The 14,536-nt window shown below is 44.4% G+C and overlaps 2 protein-coding genes across 2 annotated transcripts in view; one reads left to right on the top strand and one right to left on the bottom strand.

Moving 5' to 3' along the window:
• Positions 1-498: 498 nt before the first annotated feature.
• LOC105545168 lies at positions 499-2,779 on the bottom strand. The gene is made up of 2 exons (XM_011987966.1): positions 2,713-2,779; positions 499-2,612 (listed from the first exon to the last, which is right to left on the bottom strand). The coding sequence occupies exons 1-2, from the start codon at positions 2,777-2,779 to the stop codon at positions 1,576-1,578; spliced, it is 1,104 nt and encodes a 367-aa protein (XP_011843356.1). The 3' UTR covers positions 499-1,575.
• The window catches only part of ZKSCAN2 (zinc finger with KRAB and SCAN domains 2), a 22,727-nt gene continuing 10,592 nt past the window's right edge, over positions 2,402-14,536 (top strand). The window contains exons 1-5 of the mRNA XM_011987950.1: positions 2,402-3,604; positions 4,956-5,142; positions 7,183-7,274; positions 7,938-8,064; positions 12,930-13,613. Of these exons, the coding sequence (XP_011843340.1) occupies positions 3,206-3,604; positions 4,956-5,142; positions 7,183-7,274; positions 7,938-8,064; positions 12,930-13,613 (1,489 nt within the window). The 5' untranslated portion in view covers positions 2,402-3,205. The remainder of the gene's footprint in view (positions 3,605-4,955; positions 5,143-7,182; positions 7,275-7,937; positions 8,065-12,929; positions 13,614-14,536) is intronic.

Here is a 14,536-nt window from a genome sequence, read left to right as displayed (position 1 = left end):
CAATGCAATGCCTCCATAACATAGCTAAATGCCTACTCAGATTTAACTCTGCTTATTTTTAGCAAACAGGATGTCTGTCGTCATAGGTTCCTTCTTAGCTTACTCCACCTCTCAAGAACCTCTAGCTTCATCCTCATCCAACTTCAGTACTAAATGATATTCCCATTGGCGCCATGACAGTTGACAATCACCATCATGACCCGAAAAGGACAAAAAAACAGGTTAGCTCCTTGATTCCAGGAAAATCTACCTCCCTTCCCAAGAAAAAACATGAATATTCCTCCTCCTGTTCTTTTTATTTTTTTATTTTTTATTTTTTTAGAGACAGGGTCTTGCCATGTTGCCCAAGCTGGTCTCCAATTCCCGGGCTCAAGCGTTCCTTCTGCCTCCTTGCCTTGCTCTTAATGCCCAGCCCCTTCATTAAGGACACCTGAGGACTAAGCTCTGATTTGTATGTTTTTTGTTTTCTGTTTTGTTTTGTTTTTGACCCAGTCTCAATTTGTCACCCAAGCTGGAGTGTGGTGGCACTATCTCGGCTCACTGCAACCTCTGCCTCCCGGGTTCAGGCAATTCTCACACCTCAGCCTCCCGAGCAGCTGGAATCACAGGTGTGTACCATCATGCCCAGTTAATTTTTGTATTTTTAGTAGAGACGGGGTTTCACCATGTTGGCCAGGCTGGTCTTGAACTTCTCACCTCAAGTGATCCACCTGCCTTGGCCTCCCAAAATGCTGGGATTACAGGAGTGAGCCACCACGCCCAGCCTAAACTCTGATTTTCTAAATCCTGCCCAAATTCCTATCTAAGGGATCTGGGGAGTCATGCCCTACAAACCATAAATATTCATCAGATGGGCTTTATTTAACCCTATATATGATGACTTACTTTCCAATCTGACTCTGGCATAACATTATGTGACAAAGAAGAAAGTCAAAATATTTTACCCCAAAACATGTTTCTTTGCCCTATTTTGCAATTTCTTCCATAAAGGACAGCATTTTCCCCCAATACCTATCCTTTGTGGGGGAAAATGTGCCTCTGTAAAGAACATCTATTAACATAGCTAGATCTTTTTTTTCCAGGCCTTCCCAATCCTAAACAGATTAACTAAAAGTCTAACACCTTTTGAAGATCTGAATAGGAAACATTTGTCATCTATTATCTCTAAAGGCAGCCACCATAAGACTTCAAAAGAACTTTGGTCTCCACTTTTATCTTAACCTGTACATTTCCTTTCTACCAATCCCAGGTCTTTAGACAAACTCAACCAATTGTCAAGTACAAAATGTTTAAATTTACCTATAGCCTGGAAGCCCCCACCCCGACCCCCACCCCTTTGAGTTGTCCTGCCTTCCTGGACCAAACCCATGTATTTCTTTAATGTATTTGATTGATGTCTCATGCCTCCCTAAAACGTACAAAAACAAGCTGCACCCCGACCACCTTTGACACATGTTCTCAAGCCCTCCTGAGGGCTGTGTCACGGGCCACGGTGACTCGTATTTAGTCCAGAATAAATCTCTTCAAATATTTCAGTTTTACTTTTCGTCAACACTCCCTATTACCTGTAACTTCTCAGTTTTCAAGAGCTGAGAGCTTGACTTGCGAGCTACGCTTCCACTTCTCCAATTCCATGGCCACTGAAGGCTGAACGGCCTGACACTCACACTTGGTCTCATGCGCTAGCTCTGCAACAAGGGACAGACAAAAGCCCCTTGGGGAGAAACCAGCACCCCCTGGTGACACTGTTGCCTCTGCCAAGCGCGCAAAGCGCAGCCTGGCATATAGTAGGTGCTCGAGAGGGAAAGCCGGTCTATGAAATCGGGGACAGGGGCAGCACCATGAGGGAGCAAGCTCGGGCCTGGGTGGCGTAACGCTGGCTCCGAGACCCCTCTGCCCCCTTCTCCTCAAGCTCGACCACATCCACCTCCCCAACGCCAGGGGCAACAAGAAAGCACTGAGCTGGGACAGCGCCAGGAAAGACCTGGAGCCACGCACAGATCCCTCCGCAGGCAAAGGGAATGGCCACACGTGCGCCTCCGCCAGAGCAAGAAAGTCCCACGGAGTCTGGTGACCCACTCCAGCCCCGACCGCTGCCCTGGTCGAGGAACACGGCCCAAATCCCTCCGCCGCAACTCCGTGTCCCTCCGCCAGCAACACGAGTCCGCGCTCCCGTGCTCTTCTTCCCCGGCAGCCAGGCCTCGGGGGCGGCAACTCCGCCTCAGGGAGGTCCCGCCACCGCCTGGATTCTCCGCCTGAAGCGGCACTCGCCTCCCGCTCCCATACTGTTCGCGATGGCAGGTGCCCTAGAGTCCCTCTGTGTCCCTCCGCTCCGGGAGGGCCCTCGGCGCCCAGTCGCCGCGCAGCGCGCTCTCGCGAGAGCCCTCCACACGGGCCCCCTCCCCCAGCCCCTCGCCCGCGAGGACGCCTCGCGCGGGCCCCGCGGCGCTTGGTGGCAGGCGGCGCATGCGTGGCTGCAGCTCCCAGCGCCCCCCGCGCTCTCCGCGGGCCGAGTGGACGAGGCCGAACGCGAGGAGGCGGCCGCTGCCCCCTGCGAGGCCTAGCTTCGGCCTGCGGCTCTTCTCCCCTCCGAGCGGAACGGTTTTTGCGGCCTTTCCTCAGTGGGCAGAGGTTTCCTCAGGACGGTTGGGGCCGTAGTGGGCCCGAAAGAGCCCGGCGCCGCTCTCGGACTCCGCCAGGCCCCAGCGGCACCCGCAGCGGCCCGGGCATGCTGCCGTGACCCGAGCCCGGACTCTGGCGCCGGGCGGGGCCTGCACATCCGGCCCCACCCACTCGGGGCCTCGCCTCTCGGAGCCCGACCCTGGAGTAGCGGACACACCCCCTCCCGGCCCGGCTGTCCGCCTCCGCCCAGCCTTTCCTCAACCAGCTTCATTTTTCTACCAGTCCTCCAGCCTCCCGGTTTCCGACTTTGCACTAAGAGGGATGCACCCTGGAAAACCACATTGCAGGGTCACATCTTGTTTGGAGAAAAGGCCGGGCTTTTGCATCTTAGGGTATACATTCACCTTTTCAAGGGCCTAGCATAGATTTGATTAATCAGCCTGGAATACTCTGTTCCTGCTGACCTGGCCGTTTTTACCTCCCTACCTTACCACACTCCCAGGAAGATTAAACAGGGAGCGCTTGGCGTCTTCTTTGGGTCCCCACCTTGAGCTAGACGTGAAATTGACCCCTGGGCTGCAGCATGGCTGTAGCCCTCGACTCTCAGATCGACTCGCCCCTGGAGGTTGAGGGATGCCTAATAATGAAGATGGAAAAGGACCCCGAGTGGGCATCAGAGCCCATTCTGGAGGGATCGGATAGCTGTGAGACCTTCCGCAAATGCTTCAGGCAATTCTGTTACGAGGATGTGACCGGACCCCATGAAGCTTTCAGTAAACTCTGGGAACTTTGCTGCCGGTGGCTGAAGCCAGAAATGCGTTCCAAGGAGCAAATACTTGAGCTGCTGGTGATTGAGCAGTTTCTCACCATTTTACCCGAGAAGATTCAGGCTTGGGCACAGAAGCAGTGTCCGCAAAGTGGAGAGGAAGCGGTGGCCCTGGTAGTGCATTTGGAAAAAGAGACTGGAAGACTAAGGCAGCAGGTGAGAGAGGATTTTCCAAATTTTTGTACTTAGAAAAAAGGGAATGGAAAAGGCATGTGGGCAGGATGTATTGTAGAAAGAAGTGCTTTTCAGAGAAAGATAAATGGTACTAATAAAAGACCCTGTAAGGGGATCTTTTCACTTTAAGTGAATCCACTTAAAAGGGGATCAGAGTTTCATATGAAATACAAAAGTAAAAGCTTTGGTTGAAATATTATCTTTGCAATGGAAACCAGACATTATTCACCTAAGCATTTATCGTCATCTTTGGCATAATGTTTGCAACAAAACAATATAAGAGAACAATATGGTTTTGCGTCATAGAGGTTCACTTACGCATTTTGATCAAAAAAGGCTATTCTGTTCCCCCTTTAAAAATAAATAAATAAATAAAAAGACTTCATTCGTTATCCCATTGCTGTCTCCAAGCATTTACCATTCCACTCAGTGTCTTCTGAAGTGCTCTCATGCTGTCATTTCTGTCACTCTCCTCCAGTCTAACTGCCACATCTTCATTTCTCAGTGGCTTGCATGCTCTTCTAGTTGTTCTTCAACCTCCCTTTCATGAACCTCGTGAAATCCTGCAGTATTTGCAAGATTTGCAGTTTCACCTTGCATCGGACTTGCATTGTGTATAGATCTATCAGCAGTTTCCTGTGTTCGTCAGGGATAGACAGATAGATGTGGATATTAATTTTGGAAGTTTTCATTTCACTAGTGAATATATTCATGTCCTGGTAACTTTTACTTCTTTGCAAATTTAACAAATATAAAGAGTCAAATAATATCTATTCTAGCAACAAGGAGGCTCTTTCACTCCTGACAGATTTCCCCCTCTGTTTAGTAATAAAGATTACTCTGGCTGGGCGTGGTGGCTCACATTTGTAATCCCAGCACTTTGGGAGGCTGAGGCGGGTTGATCACCTGAGGTCAGGAATTTGAGACCAGCCTGACCGACATAGTGAAACCCCATCTCTACTAAAAAAAATACAAAGTTAGCCAGGTGTATTGGTGCATGCCTGTAATACCAGCTACTTGGGAGGCTGAGGCAGGAGAATTGCTTGAACCTGGGAGGTGGAGGTTGCAGTGAGCCAAGATCCTGCCATTGCACTCCAGCCTGGGCAACAAGAGCGAAACTCTGTTTCTGAAAAAAGAATGCTCTTCTGTTACCTTACACCCAGACTGCTGGACAGTACTCTTAGCCCAGTGCTCTCAGATACTCCATTGGGGATGGAGTGGAATTTTCATTCCTTCTCATGTCTCTGTCCTTCTTTGATGTCTTTCCTAGGAGAATTTCGCTCTGATATGGGCCTGTTTTACTCCCTCTTATGGTATTGACTTCATTTCTCAGGTCAGCAGTCCCGTGCACCCGGAGAAGCATGCCCTACTTGGAGCAGCGTGGGAGGTGGCAGACTTCCAGCCAGAGCAGGTGGAGACCCAACCCAGGGTGGTGTCTCGGGAGGAAGCTGGAAGCCTCCACTCAGTACACCAGGAACAACTGAACCGAAAGCGAGAACGTCGGCCCTTACCGAAGAATGGTAAGAGGGAAGACTTGGAGCATGCCCAGTGCAGAGGCTGGGGCAGATTTCCATGGTACCCCCAACGCTGTGAATGCCCAGTGGAGGGCCTCCCAGATACATATTCAAAATAGAGTATTTAAGGAGAAAGATTTCATTCACTTCAAGAATTAGGAACATGTGCAATATAAGTGAAAAGGTATCATAAAGTTGGAAACGGAGTCTGGGAAACATGGGAAAACCCAGTCTCTACAAAATTGCAAAAAAAAAAAAAAAAAAAAATTAGCCGAGTGTGATGGCATGCACCTGTGGTCTCAGCTACTCAGAATACTGAGTCAGGAGGATCGCTTGAGCCCAGGAGGTTGAGGCTGCAGTGAGCCGTGATCACACCACTGTATTCCAGCCTGGGTGACAGAGCGAGACCGTGTCTCAAAAAAAGAAAAAAAAAAAAGATCCAAACTAGGGAAACAGATTGCCTGGACCAGCTATGAGATCTTGTGGTGGTATTTAAACTCTCCACAGCTAGACACAGTGACTCACATCGTAATCCCAACATTTTGGGAGGCCGAGGCACTACAGTAATCTTGTGTTTTTCAGTCCTGTCGTGTGTATGTGCTCTTGGCTGACTAAACAAGTCAAAAAGCTGTTTGAAAGGGAACAAGACATTTGTGTTTGAAGTTTGACTCACAAGGCATCACGGAAGTGGCATACGAGAGGGTTAAACAGTTAAGACTTTGCAGAGGAGAGACCGCTGACATTCATAGCTGCACTGCACATTAATGAATCAGGTCAAATACTAGAAAATGAATACCTTGTCCTTCCCAGTCCACAGTGATCTCTCTATCTCCTGAACTGTGGCTTCATCTCAGGCTTAAAGAGAGGAAGGGAAACATCACTGGACCTGCCGTCAGAAGTCTTCTGTTTATATCTTGTCTCTGCCACCCTCTGTCTGTGAACTTGGGCAAATAATATGAAAAGGAACATGAATGCACAGAGACTAAGAGCTTAGGCTTTAGAGGCAGACAGACCTCGATTCAAAACCTAGCTCTGCCATTTTTTTTTTTTAATGTATGAGGCCTTGGTCAGGATACTTCTCAGACTTTCCACTCTCTCATCTTTATTTTATTTTATTTTATTTTTTCTTTGAGGTGGAGTCTTGCTCCAGGTTAGAGTGCAATGGCACGATCTCGACTCACCACAACCTCCACCTCGCAGGTTCAAGCGATTCTCGTGCCTCAGTCTCCTGAGTAGCTGGGATTACAGGCGTGTGCCATCACACCTGGCTAATTTTTGTGTTTTTAGTAGAGACGGGGTTTCACCATGTTGGCCAGGGTGCTCTTGAACTCCTGATGTCAGGTGATCTGCCCGCCTTGGCCTCCCAAAGTGCTGGAATTACAGGCGTGAGCCACTGCGCCCAGTCCTCTCATCTTTAAAAGGGAAGTAACAAGGCCATTAGTGCAGATTAAATGAGGCAGCGTAAAGGAGCCAGTGCATAATAGTGCTCAATAAATGTTAGTTTCCTTTCCCCCAGAATGGCACAATTATTTTTAAACCTCAAGTATGTCTGACTTACACAGCTCTTCACTGAGAGGCAAGATTCGGTACTACTATACTTTTTTATGCCTCCCCAAATTTATATTATGATGGAATGCATTGCAAATGTCCATGGTTGAGAGAGAGAGGGAGGAAGGGAAAGGAAGGGAAAGAGAAGAGGCGGGAAGGGAAGGAGGTGAGGAACCACAGCCATAGTCTCACACTGAGACGTGAGTGGGACCTGAGCATTGGCGGTGCCCTTTCAATCAGATGTGTGCTCTCCAGTTCCCACAGTCCTTACCTGGCCCCCTTCATCTTGTACTTTACTTGCTTACCCCCAGAAAGAATTTGAGGTTATGATCCCAGCTTTAGGGTACTGTGGTTCTGGGCATTGTTCTCAACTCACAGAGAAAATGGTGAATTTATATTTGTTGGTGTTTCAATACATACTCTTCTCTTAAAACGAGAGACAGCATGAATTAAAGGGTCGAAGCCCAGATTACTAATCGTTTCTTTCTATTCTTACAGCTCGGCCTTCTCCCTGGGTTCCTGCCCTTGCTGATGAATGGAATACCCTAGATCAGGAAGTGACAACCACACGACTTCCTGCTGGGTCCCAGGTACATTGTAATTGTCTTTTTTTTTCTTTGAGATGGAGTCTCACTCTGTCACCCACGCTGGAGTACAGTGGCACGATACCAGCTCACTGCAACCACCTCTGCCTCCCGGGTTGAAGCGATTCTCCTCCCTCAGCCTCCTGAGTAGCTGAGACCGCAGGTGCATGCCACCACACCTGGCTAAGTTTTCATATTTTTAGTAGAGACGGGGTTTCACCATGTTGCCCAGGCTGGTCTCAAACTCCTGACTTCAAGTGACCCGCCCACCCCGGCCTCCCAAAGTGCTGAGATTACAGGTGTGAGCCACCATGCCCTGCCATAATTGTCTTCTCTGGCCTTCCTTACTAGGGTATTTAGGCACAGTGCTTTTCTGTGCCTTCACTGTCCTCAAATTTTTATACTCTCCACAAGAGACTTTTTCCCCGTTACTCCTTTTCCCAAAAAGATGGGACCCAGTCTTCTGAGTAATGAGACTCCTTGCTGGATCATCTTGCTTATCTTGTCATCTTATGATTCTTTCTCTTCTGCTTCATTTGGCACAAACTATCCACTTGTTCGTCGATTTCAGTTCTTATTTAGGGTCCTTCTCTGCCTCATCCATGATTGTTCATCCTTTGAAGACCTGTGCAGTTATCTTGGTAGTCATTGGTGTTAGTGTCATTACAGGAACCAGTGAAAGACGTCCACGTGGCCAGAGGCTTTTCCTACAAAAAGAGTGTGCATCAGATTCCTGCCCACAGGGACCTCTACCGGGATTTCAGGAAGGAGAATGTTGGGAACATGGTCTCCCTGGGTAAGGATTCCTTCCCTTTCCAAATATAAGACTTGGGGCTTTCTAATGTATTCATTTCTACTGATTGGAAGATAGTCAGATATAAATGTTAACACTTAAAGGATCTCTAAGGATTGTGTAGTGTAATTACTTAGCCAGGTTCTCTTCCCTCACCCATTCCTTCTTCCAGTAAAAAAAATAATAATAATTTAGTGATTAAAACATTGGAGAGGAGTTACATATGAATGTCATATTTGTATTATATAAAATGGTATAGTACAGTAAATGGTATTATTCCATAGGAAACTGAGGCTTAGAGAGCTTAAGGAACTTCCCCTGATCAAAAAGTGAAGGAAGCAATGTAGCTAGGATTCAAATTACGACATGTTCATCTCTTTTGTATTGTAAGCTGGCACATTCTCAATTTGCTTTCTGTTCTTAACAGCTCTTTCCTATTAACCTCACCAAAATGTCTTCAGAAGTTGTTTTTTTAAATGAAATATGCTATTAATGAAATATTTTGTTTTCAATAAATACTTATGAAAATGTATCTGTACCAATAATTTTCAAATGTGAAGTCACAGATTATCTTTCCCCTTCATGTAATAGAAGAGTGGATCTCAATCTCTTTTGAGGAGAAAGACATCTTTGATGTGTCTCAGGACCACAAAGCTCTATAATAAGCTATAAGGCTTTTTTTGCCCACCCACCCTCAACCTCCTTAAGCAAAACAAGTCAATTTTATTTCTTTGATGTGTGTGTTTGTGGGTTCCTGTAAGTTTTTGTTTGAAAATTAGGTTCTTCTACCTAATTTTTTTTGGCTTTACTGGGGTACAAATAAATTTAATGTTTATTAAATATATGCAAATAAGACCAAGCACAGTGGCTCATGCCTGTAATCCCAGCACTTTGGGAAGTCAAAGCAGACGGATCACTTGAGGTCAGGAATTCAACACCAGCCTGACCAACATGGTGAAGCCCATCTCTACTAAAAATACAAAATTAGCTGGACATGGTGGAACATGCCTGTAATCCCAGCTACTTGGGAGGCTGAGGCAGGAGAATAGCTTGAACCCAGGAGGCGGAGATTACGGTGAGCTGAGATCACACCATTGCACTCCAGCATGAGCAACAAGATCGAAACTCCATCTCAAAAAATATATATATGTATATATATGCAAATAAAATTGTGTATATTTAAGAATATCATATTGCAACTTGATGATTTTTTGTACATATACGTTGTAAAATAATAACCACGTTTGAGTTAACACATCCATCACCTTACATGGTTATGTACTTGTGTGTTGAGAACACTTAAGATCTACACTCTCAGTAAATTTCAGGTATACACTATAATATTATTAACTGTAACCATCATGCTGGATAATTAGAATTTATTAATCATATAACTGAAAGCTTATACCCTTTGACCAACATCTCCCCTTACCTAAGCCTCTGGCAACCACTGTTCTCTTCTCGCTTTCTCTAAGTTCAGCATTTTAGATTCCACATGTAAGTGAGATCATATTTGTCTTCCTCTCTCTGGTTTATTTCACTTAGCACAATGCCCTCCAAGTTCATCTGTGTTGTCACAAATGGCAGGATTTCCTTTTTTTTTTTTTTTTTTTTGGGACAGGGTCTTACTCTCACCCAGGCTGGAGTGCAGTGGTGTAATCTCGGCTCACTGCAACCTCTGCCTCCCAGGTTCAAGCAGTTCTCCTGCCTCAGCCTCCCAAGTAGCTGGGACTACAGGTGCATGCCACCATGCCCGGCTAATTTTTGTATTTTTAGTAGAGATGGGGTTTCACTATGTTGACCAGGCTGGTCTCAAACTGCTGACCTTGTAATCCACCTACCTTGGCCTCCCAAAGTGCTGGGATTATAGGCATTGAGCCACTGCGCCCAGGCTTCTCCTTTTTTATGACTGACTAGTACTCCATTGTATATATTTTTTCCTGTATTTTCATATTTTCAGTATTCATTTGTCAGCAGATTCTTGGGTTGTTTCTATGTCTGGACTATTGTTAATAGTCCAGTGACTATTCACTGTGAACTGTGAACACAGGAGTATGGCTATCTCTTCAAGATGCTGATTTTGTCTCCTTGGGGTATATACCATAAGTGGGATTGCTGGATCATATTGTAGTTCTGATATTTTGAGGAGCCTCCCTAATGTTTTCCATAATGGTTGTACCTGTTTACATTCCCACCAGTAGTGCACGACGATTCCCTTTTCTCCAAAACCTTATTATTTGTCTTTTTTTAATTGACAGATAATTGTATATATTTATAGGGTACAATGTGATGTTTTGATACATGTTTACATTGGGGAATGATTAAATCAAGCTAATTAACAAATCCATCACCTCAGCGTGGCGTGGTGGCTCATGCCTGTAATCCCAGCATTTTGGGAGTCCAAGGTGGGTGGATTACAAGGTCAGGAGTTCAAGACAAGCCTGGCCAACATAGTGAAACCCCGTCTCTACTGAAAATACAAAAATTATCCGGGCGTGGCAGTGTGCACCTGTAGTCCCAGCTACTCGGGAGGCTGAGACAGGAGAATTGCTTGAACCCAGGAGGCGGAGGTTGCAGTGAGCTGAGATCCTGCCACTGCACTCCAACCTCAGGGACAGAGGGAGAATTTGTCTAAAAAAAAAAAAAAAATTATCGCTTTACATACTTATTTTCCCATGGTGAAAATATCTAAAATCTACTCTCTTAGACCAGTCACAGTGGCTCATGCCTGTCATCTCAGCACTTTTGGAAGCCGAGGCAGGTGGATCACCTGAGGTCAGGAGTTTGAGACCAGCCTAGCCAACGTGGCAAAACAACATCTCTACTAAAAATACAAAAATTAACCGGGTGTGGTGGTGGGCACCTGTAATCCCAGCTACTTGGGAGGCTGAGGCAGGAGAATCGCTTGAACCCAGGAGGCATAGGCAAGTTGAGATCGTGCCACCGCATTCCAGCCTGGGTGACAGAGCGAGACTCTGCCTCAAAAATAAAAGAAAATCTACTCTTTTAGCAATTTTGAAATAGACAAAGCATTACTACATATTATAGTCACTATGTAATAGATTACTAAATCTGTATAATAGATTACTAAAGTTTATTCCTCCCATCTAACTGAAATTTTGTACCCTTTGATCAAATCTCCACTTTCCCCATTCCTCCCTCCTCCTCCCCCAGCTTCTGGTAACCATCTTCTACTCTCTACTTCTATGAGTTGGACATTTTTAGATCCTGCCAAGAAAGTGAGATCATGTGATATATGTCTTTTCTGTGCCTGGCTTACCTTAGTTAACATATGTCCTCCATGTTCATCCATGTTGTTGCAAAAGGCAGAATTTTCTTAAGGCAGAATAGTATTCTTTTGTGTATATAGACCACATTTTCTTTATCCATTCAGCCTCCTGGTTGCTTCCGTATCTTAGCTATATGTGAATAATGCTGCAGTGAACATGGTAGTGCCTCTTTGGCCTACTAATTTTAATATTTTTGCATATATACCCAGTAGCAGGATTGCTGGATCATGTGGTAATTGTATTTTTATTTCTCTATGGAACCTCTGTACTGTTTTCCATAATGACTTCCCAATTCACAACTCCGCCAACAATATTCAGAGGTTTCATTTTCTTCTCACCAACACTTCTTATTTTTGTCTCCTTGATGATACCCATTTTGAAAGGTATGAAGTGATATCTCATTGTGGCTTCGATTTGCATTTCCCTGATGATTAGCGATGTTGAGCACCTTTTCCTGTACATATTTGCCATTTGTATGTCTACTTTGGGAAGATGTCTATTCATGTCTTTGGCTTATTTTTTAATGAGATTGTTTGGTTTGTTGTTATTTTGCTATTGAATTGTATGAGTTCCTTGTATATTTTAGATATTGACCCCTTAGCAGATGAGTGGTTTGCAAGTCTTCTATTCCATAGATTTTTTCATCACTTTGTTGACTTTTTGTTGTTGTTGTTGTTTTGGATTAGATTTTTTTTGCTGTACAGAAGCTTTGTAGTTTGATATGGTCCCACTCATTTGTTTTTGCTTTCATTGCCTGTGCTTTGATGTCATATCCAAAAAAATTATTGCCAAGACCACTGTCAAGGAGCTTTGTCCCCTGTGTTTTCTTCTAGGAGATTTATGGTTTCAGGTCTTACATTTAAGGCTTAATCCATTTTGAGTTCAGTTTTGTGAGTCGTGTAAGAGAGGGGTCCAGTTTCATTCTTTTGCATCTGGATATCCAGTTTTCCCAGCACCATTTGTTGAAAAGATGACTTTTTCCTAGTGATGTATTCTTGGCACTCTGTCAAAGATTATTTAGCCATACATGCACGGATTGCTTTCTGGGCTCTCTATTCTGTTCCACTGGTCTTTGTGTCTGTTTTCATACCAGTACCATACTGTTTTGATTACTATAGATTTGTAATACAGTTTAACAAAAAATTCTTGACTTCTCATCTCTTATAGTCCCAGTACATATATATGTATGTATGTTGGAGTGGGCATGGAGGGGAATGTGGGGAAAATATTCACTTGATTTTACAAGTAACAAATACTGAGTAGAAGCATACCCTGAACCTAACACAACATTGGCTACTGAGAGGGAATCAAAGATTAAAAATGTATATTCTTACCCTTAAAGGTTTTCTTTTAAGAACTAGCTACGAAAAGAAATGGTACATACATGAGAAGTAAAATGATCATGTAAGTTAGTAGGTGTTTGTACCAAGGAAGTCATGTAAAAATAAATGTGCAGTGTCACAACTGAGAAAGGTTTGGGTGTGAACAAGTGACCCAGGAGAGCATGTGACAGCAGAAGATTGAGGCATGCAGTAATGACTTATATGTCTACCATGAAATATGTTTCTTTTACTATAGGAAGTACGGCGTCTACATCTAACAAGATAACCCGGTTGGAACAGAGAAGAGAGCCATGGACTCTAGGTCTGCATTCCTCTAACAAGAAAAGTATCCTACGAAGCAACTACGTCAAGGAAAAGTCAGTTCATGCTATTCAGGTCCCTGCAAGGAGTACAGGAAAAACATGGAGAGAGCAGCAGCAGTGGGGTTTAGAAGATGAAAAGATAGCAGGTGTCCACTGGAGCTATGAGGAAACAAAGACTTTCCTGGCAATTCTCAAAGAGTCTCGCTTTTATGAAACACTTCAGGCCTGTCCCCGAAATAGCCAGGTGTATGGTGCTGTGGCTGAATGGTTGCGAGAATGTGGCTTCCTTCGAACCCCAGAACAGTGTCGAACCAAGTTCAAAAGTCTCCAGAAAAGCTATCGAAAGGTGAGAAATGGCCACATGCTAGAACCCTGCGCCTTCTTTGAGGACATGGATGCTTTGTTGAACCCTGCAGCCCATGCTTCGTCCGCTGATAAGCCAAAGGAGATGATACCTCTCCCCAGACTGAAGAGAATTGCCATCAGTGGTAAGGAACACATCAGCTTGGTGGAGGAGGAGGAAGCTGCAGAAGATTCTGATGGTGATGAAATGGGCATTGAATTTATCCGCAAGTCTGAAATCCATGGTGCCCCTGTCTTATTTCAGAACCTCAGTGGTAAGAATTGTGCTTTGTTTCTCTTGTAAGAAAACAGATGTGTGATCTTGTGGAAAAAGGAGTAGACCAGAAGTGACCAAACCCAGGGGGGTGCTGTCACACACACCTCACCACTTTCACTGTGGTGTGGCCAAGTGCTTGCTGCTACCCCTATTGCAGTCAGAGAGTAACAGCTCCGAGAGGCCATGGAGGAATCGTTTTCACTTTAGAGCACAGCATGGATTTTGAGTGTTTGGGTCCTCGTGGAAGGAAGACAAATGGAGTTAAAGGGTGCTAAGGATCTAGTATTATCTGATAATTGGCATAAAGCAATCAATTGTATTGGATTATAATAAGTCAAGCATGCATTATTACATTATCTAAAATAACCAGTACAAAATTATGTAACAGTTTCAACAGGTTTTTATTAAAAATGAAATAAACGTGTTTTGCGTAATCTAAAATTAGAAGACAAGAAAGAAGAGAAAAAAGAATACAAAATAGATGAGTCAGATGGAAAAAAATAAGATATAAATCCAAATATATAGTTAATTCCAAACTTAAAGGACTAAGATTATCAGATATTAATTGCTTTTAAGAGAGCCATCTTAAATATAATACAGAGACATTAAAATTAAAAAGGCAGACAAATATACCATGCAAAAGAGAGCTGATATTAAATACTTCGTGACTGAGAGAGGCAGAATTAAATCACCAGTTAATAACTGTGCGACAGTAGACGCATCATGTAACTACTTTGAGTTTCAATTTTCTCATCTGTAAAATATGACAAAGAATACCTCATAGGGCCACATTTTCTTAATCCAGTCTGTCACTGATGGACATTTGGGTTGGTTGCAAGTCTTTGCTATTGTGAATAGTGCTGCAATAAACATACGTGTGCATGTGTCTTTATAGCAGCATGATTTATAATCCTTTGGGTA

This window comes from Mandrillus leucophaeus, unplaced genomic scaffold (assembly GCF_000951045.1).
Source record: "Mandrillus leucophaeus isolate KB7577 unplaced genomic scaffold, Mleu.le_1.0 Scaffold32, whole genome shotgun sequence".
Classification (NCBI taxonomy): domain Eukaryota; kingdom Metazoa; phylum Chordata; class Mammalia; order Primates; family Cercopithecidae; genus Mandrillus; species Mandrillus leucophaeus.
The sequence above is the reverse complement of the archived record's forward strand: the minus strand, read 5'-3'. Positions and strand labels throughout refer to the sequence as shown.

Bases quoted from the DNA above. Each gene is read 5' to 3' on its own strand.
- LOC105545168 (XM_011987966.1), bottom strand. From the start codon at position 2,779: ATGTGCAGGCCCCGCCCGGCGCCAGAGTCCGGGCTCGGGTCACGGCAG. The intron at 2,613-2,712 runs GTGCCGCTGGGG...CACTGAGGAAAG, and splicing joins GCATGCCCGGGCCGCTGCGG to GCCGCAAAAACCGTTCCGCT.